Raw genomic sequence first — 6000 nt, forward strand, 5'->3', positions numbered from 1 at the left:
CTATGAAGCAAGAACTGAGGACATTTAGATTGGCAGATTCGTAACCCTCAATCCTGGAGACATTCATGTTCCAACATGTTAGACAGACAATGAGAATGAGGGCAGGGGATATTCTGTCTATGCTGGATTTGACATTTACCAGGAAAGAATTAGAGATATTTGACATTCAGTACCTTGAGTGACCATGTCTATTTGGAAATAAAATATGCAATGCATTATAATCTAGAAGAGAATGAGGAAAAAGCAGTTGAAAAACCTTATTTCAGGAGAGGATACATGGGAAACTTAGCAAGTTTTTTTAATTAATATAATTGGAATTATTAGTTGTTAAGTATGGAAGAAAATGAAAAGCATGTCAAATTTTGAGATATATGATGCACAAAAAAAAGATTTACCAAAACAGAGATGCAGAAATAGAAAAAAGGATTGGTTCAACCAAATTTGTAAGAGGGCCAGAGAACAAAAGATAAATTTGTTAATCAATATAGGAAGAGGCCAAACCCTCAAACATACCAGTAATACAAAGGAGCAAGAAACAATTACACGGCAGTGAAAAAGAGAAGCAGGAAGAAACTTTGATAAAGGGATAGGGAACAAATGTTAAACAGAACCAGGCCTGTTTTATAAATTAATTAAAAGCAAATTGCAGGTAAAAGATAAAATTCAGAGGTTGAAAATGGGGAACAGATTCTTGGGGAATGAAAAGGAAATGAGACACTAATTTAGTTATTTGTTTATTTTGGCCTCTATATTTTTGAGCAAGTTTATGCTGTAATATATCCTACAGAAACTTAGGCCAATCTGTATAAAACTAGGAGAGAACTCACCAGCTCCAAATGCACACTTCTTGTCAACAATTTTGGCACCAGCTTCTTCAAAGGCAGAATTGTGATATTTAGCCTCCAAACCTGCTCCATCTTCTAGCACTATGTTGAAACCTTTTTTGGACAGGGCAGCCACTGAAGCTGGAGCAAGTGCCACTCTGTAAGTAGTTATAATTTCAGATATAGAATAAATAATTATAACTTTCTTCCATGATTAATCTTGAAAAGGCAATTATAAAGCTAGTTTATATAACTTTGCCAGTACTTTGTTTGCACTTCACACATGTACAGGCAGCCATGTGCTTTGCCAACCCCTCGGGGCTCAGATCCGTTGGTTAACCTGTTGTGTTCTTAAAGTGGAATTTAAATTCTGTGGGTAAAAATAGACAGTCATAGCATAAACGACAGTACAGTATTTTGTTTGTACTCACCAATATGAGAAGTCCTGATCCACTTGCTATCTTGATGATCATTGTTGATAAAGCTTTGCTATTTACATGTAAGAGGAGGTTATTGATGGTGACGGGTTGACTGAGGTGGAGATTAATGGTTATAAGGTAACCTTAGATGTTGACGCATTTGGGTCAACATGTGACGAGTCAGGTGCAGGTGGGGCAATGCGAGCTTTCTTGGAAGCCTTTGCAAAAGACTAATTGATACAGTGGAACCTCGATACTCGTATGACCCTGTGCTCGTATTTTTCGGTACTCGTACTCAATTTCTCCGAAAAATTTCATTTGGTACTTGTTGTTTGCCTCGGTGCTCAGAGTTTGTTCATATATGTACGGGTCCAACGCAAGCATGGCTTTTCAGTTTACCAGTGTCTCCCGCCTAGTGATGATCGCGCTTGAATACTTTGGGAAGAATTTCATTTTTTGTGCTTTTTTTGGTTTCTGAACATAGAAAGTTCTTATTATATATTACACCATGGGTTCCAAGAAAGTCAGTAGTATTGTTCAACCTAAGAAAATAGTTGTGAGGATGACGATTGAGGAAAAACAAATCATTCATAGTGAGACAATGTGATGTCTGACTACAGACAAGTGTTAAAACATAGGGAAAACAAGTGTCTATAGACAGATTCTTAGTAAGACAAGAGAGCAGTGAGCCACAACCATGTGCTAGGGGTATGCCTGCAAAACGTAAGAGGGAGAGTATGCCAGAAATGTCATCACTGCTTGATGTTATAATGGAAGGGGACTCGCTCCCAAACACTAGCACCTCTCCTCCTCCCCCCCCTCCTCCTCCTCCTCGTCTTCTATATGCCAACAAGAGTCCTCTACAAAGGTAAGGTACTATGAGTAGTTTTCTGCATGAAATGTATTTTTTTGGTAATATTTTGGGGGGTGTGGAACGGAAGAATTCAATTTACATTATTTTTTTATGGGAAAATTCATCTCGGTCTTAGAAAATTCTTACCTGTTTAAAACTCCTGACCTGAACATCAGATGTCTGAATGAATATTACAGAATTTAACTTTTCACAACACAATCTCATTACAACTACACAACAATTTCACAATCACATATCACAACCCTCCCCCATTCCTCCTGCATCCCATCACATATGTTTAAAACTTTCCACACTTTCACCATAAAAACTTTAATTCTAACCTTTCCACATACTGTACCTCTTTTCATTTTGCCATATTTCTTTAGGTACTCCAATGGTCATGTTCTTGTATGGAATACCAGGGATAGCTTCAGCAGGTTTGGCGGCTTCATGAAGACGGGAGTGAGTTCGAAGCCCTCGGATAGAGCTGATCAGTGGTCTAAGTCCACTTCCACCTGATACCTCAAATGGTGTTAACGAGAAGCGTAGGAGCAACGCCATCTCTGAAAAATTAATCAAGTAACACAAAAAAGATTAAAACAAATAAAAGTTACCACAAAAATGTAAAAATAACATAACTTAAGTACTCATTAATTTAAAGGATTGTACAGTACAGTACTATACAGAGAAATATATTTTTCTACTGCCAGCAACAGGAAGCCTGTTATGATAGCAACATCAAATGTGGGAAATGCTCTGGTTCCCGTTACCCACATGACTATGCACAAGATGCATAAGATATACTCTGCTGCTCAAACTGTGGTGGTGCTCATGACATTACATTCAGACAATGTCCTTCGTACGTAGTGTCACAAACTCAGGCTTTCCCCCACCATCAAACTGCAATACGGTCGTGCTCTGAGACTATCTAATTCTATCCGTCATCTACCACTACATCACACTCCATCGCCCCCTTTGCTTGTGCCTGATCAGTCTGTCACTGACATTTTTGAAGCCCCAAGAGTCCAATTGTCTCCCACATACCATACAACTGAGTCCTGTTCTTGTTGAAACAAGTCACTTGCATTGCGGATGCACTTGAGAAGACGCTGTACCAACTCCTGACTAAATTCTTTCCACAATCCGTCCGACACATTCCCGAGGCTGACCCAATGCACTCCCTCCTTTGCATCTACTATGCTTGACATCCAACCTCCCGCTGCTGTTTAACATAGCGAACCACTAATCTTGTATGGTGACGGTAGACAGTAACAGGTGGCCACACACAACTCGTGCTCCCTCCTTCCCTTCCACCCTCACTGGTTCAAGGCCAGATGCACTAACATTCCACCTTCAAGTATACTGTTTGTATTGTTATTATCCCTATACTAAGCTGGTATAGTGCCCAAAGAGCATAGTGGCCACCCTTACCCAGCATGACAAGTCATGCAGATGTTGCCACCTCCCTCACCACAATGGCTTCTCCCAACACTCCTTTTGCTATCATTACACTATATATACACGTTATATATAAGTATCTACATTCATGTTCACCATAAGGAACCACTAAGTTGGTATGCCGAGCCAAACAGCAGCAAGTAACATATCAAGATGTCTTGACATCTCTGAGATGTTTGAACTGATGCTGGAAACCACCCTCAATAACACCTTGGCGCGCCTTACCAGAGTCACTTCCTGGGCCGATTTGCCACAAACCCCGACCCCTGGCCGTAAGAGGAAGCAATCCTCAGCTGTCCCAGCTTTCAAGCGCCATGTCACTTTGCCTGATAAATTACATACATCTCGCACTCCCGTGACACATCCTCACCCCACTCCCAGGTCTTCCTCATGCTGTCCTCCTGGTGCATCTAAGAAGACCGATGTGATCTCACGTGTATTATACATATCTCTATAATCTCATGTGTATTATACATATATAAAACGCTGAACTGTAATGCCAATCCTGACCTTAAAAGCTTCATTGAAGGTTGTAACAGAACCCATGAGCACCACACCATGCTAGGCAAGGAAGTCAATGAGATGTATGTCAAGTTTTGTAAAATATATGATAAAGGCACAAAAAAATTTATACCAAAACAGAGATGCAGAACTAGGAAATAGGATTGGTTCAATAGAAATTGCTAGAGGGCCAGAGACCAAAAGACACAAAAATGGAATCAATACAGGAAGAGGCCAAGCCCCCAAACATACCAGCGATACAAAGATGCGAGAAACAACTACACGGTAGTGAGGAGAGAGGCAGAAAGAAATTTTGAAAAAGGGATTGCAGACAAATGTAAAACAGAACCAGGTCTATTCTATAAATTCATAAACAACAAATTGCAGGTAAAGGATAATATTCAGAGGTTGAAAATGGGAAATAGATTCCCGGAAAATGAAAATGAAATGTGTGAAACACTAAACGAAAAGTTCCAAAGTGTGTTTGTACAAAATGAAATCTTTAGGGAACCAGACACAATAAGAATTCCAGAGAACAACATAGAGCACATAGAGGTGTCTAGAAACGAAGTGGAAAAAATGCTCAAGGAGCTAAGTAAGAACAAAACAGTTGGTCCAGATGGAGTTTCACCATGGGTTCTGAGAGAATGTGCACCTGAGCTCACCATTCCACTTCAACTGATTTTTCAGGAATCCCTGTGTACAGGAGTTGTAGCTGATGTGTGGAAAAAGGCTAACGTAGTTCCAATCTACAAAAGTGGAAGCAGAGAAGACCCCCTTAATTATAGACCGGTATCATTGACAAGTGTAATAGTCAAAATATTAGAAAAAATAATTAAAACTAAATGGGTGAACACCTGGAGGAAAACGATATAATATCAGACAGACAGCATGGTTTTCGATCCTGTGTAACAAACTTACTCAGTTTTTATGATCGAGCCACAGAGATATTACAGGAAAGAGATGGTTGGGTTGACTGCATCTATCTGGACCTAAAAAAGGCTTTCGACAGAGTTCCACATAAGAGGTTGTTCTGAAAACTGGAACATATTGGAGGGGTGACAGGTAAGCTACTAACATGGATGAAAAATTTCCTAACTGACAGAAAAATGAGGGCTGTAATCAGAGGCAAGGTATCGGATTGGAGGAATGTCACAAGTGGAGTACCACAAGGTTCAGTTCTTGCACCGGTAATGTTCATTGTCTACATAAACGATCTACCAGTGGGAATACAGAATTACATGAACATGTTTGCTGATGATGCTAAGATAATAGGGAAGATAAGAAACCTAGATGATTGTCATGCCCTTCAAGAAGACCTGGACAAAATAAGTATATGGAGCAACACTTGGCAAATGGAATTTAATGTGAATAAATGCCATGTTATGGAATGTGAAATTGGAGAACATAGACCCCACACAACCTATAAATTATGTGAGAAATCTTTAAAGAATTTTGACAAAGAAAGGGATCTAGGGGTGGTTATCTTGAGGTTATCTTGAGATGATTTCGGGGCTTTTAGTGTCCCCGCGGCCCGGTCCTCGACCAGGCCTCCACCCCCAGGAAGCAGCCCGTGACAGCTGACTAACACCCAGGTACCTATTTTACTGCTAGGTAACAGGGGCATAGTGTGGGAACCGACCTGTGAGATTTATATTTGTTTAATTTATATGAATATATATTTACGTTAATTTATATACTTCGATAGCAATTTGTATAATGATAAGTGGACTGTATTTCTGCAATAATCTCAATCTCACAAATCGATCCTCTACACATTAGGGGGGGTTATTAAATTAATATATATGCAGCCAATCAAACTACAGAATTAACTACATACATTGAAGAGGTTCCTTATCTTATAGTACAGCAGGCTAGTCCACCAGGTATAACTAGGGTGTAGACACCAAATTATCCTCTTTGAGGTAGCTTCTATCACCCAGTA

General features: G+C 39.7%; 1 protein-coding gene across 2 annotated transcripts in view; it reads right to left on the bottom strand.

The window, feature by feature from the left end:
- Positions 1-6000, bottom strand: part of LOC123748791 (NAD(P) transhydrogenase, mitochondrial) — a 70114-nt gene that overhangs the window by 51476 nt on the left and 12638 nt on the right. Inside the window, exons 2-4 of one of the 2 annotated variants that reach the window (XM_069322506.1) lie at positions 5896-6000; positions 2455-2659; positions 828-982 (exon numbers count right to left, since the gene is read on the bottom strand). The exon at positions 5896-6000 is cut by the window's right edge and continues 34 nt beyond it. In XM_069322506.1, coding sequence (XP_069178607.1) covers positions 828-982; positions 2455-2657 — 358 coding nt within the window. In that variant the 5' untranslated portion in view covers positions 2658-2659; positions 5896-6000. The remainder of the gene's footprint in view (positions 1-827; positions 983-2454; positions 2660-5895) is intronic. The other variant, XM_069322505.1, reaches the window with a different exon arrangement.

The sequence above is a fragment of the Procambarus clarkii genome, chromosome 11 (genome assembly GCF_040958095.1).
Source record: "Procambarus clarkii isolate CNS0578487 chromosome 11, FALCON_Pclarkii_2.0, whole genome shotgun sequence".
Classification (NCBI taxonomy): Eukaryota; Metazoa; Arthropoda; class Malacostraca; order Decapoda; family Cambaridae; genus Procambarus; species Procambarus clarkii.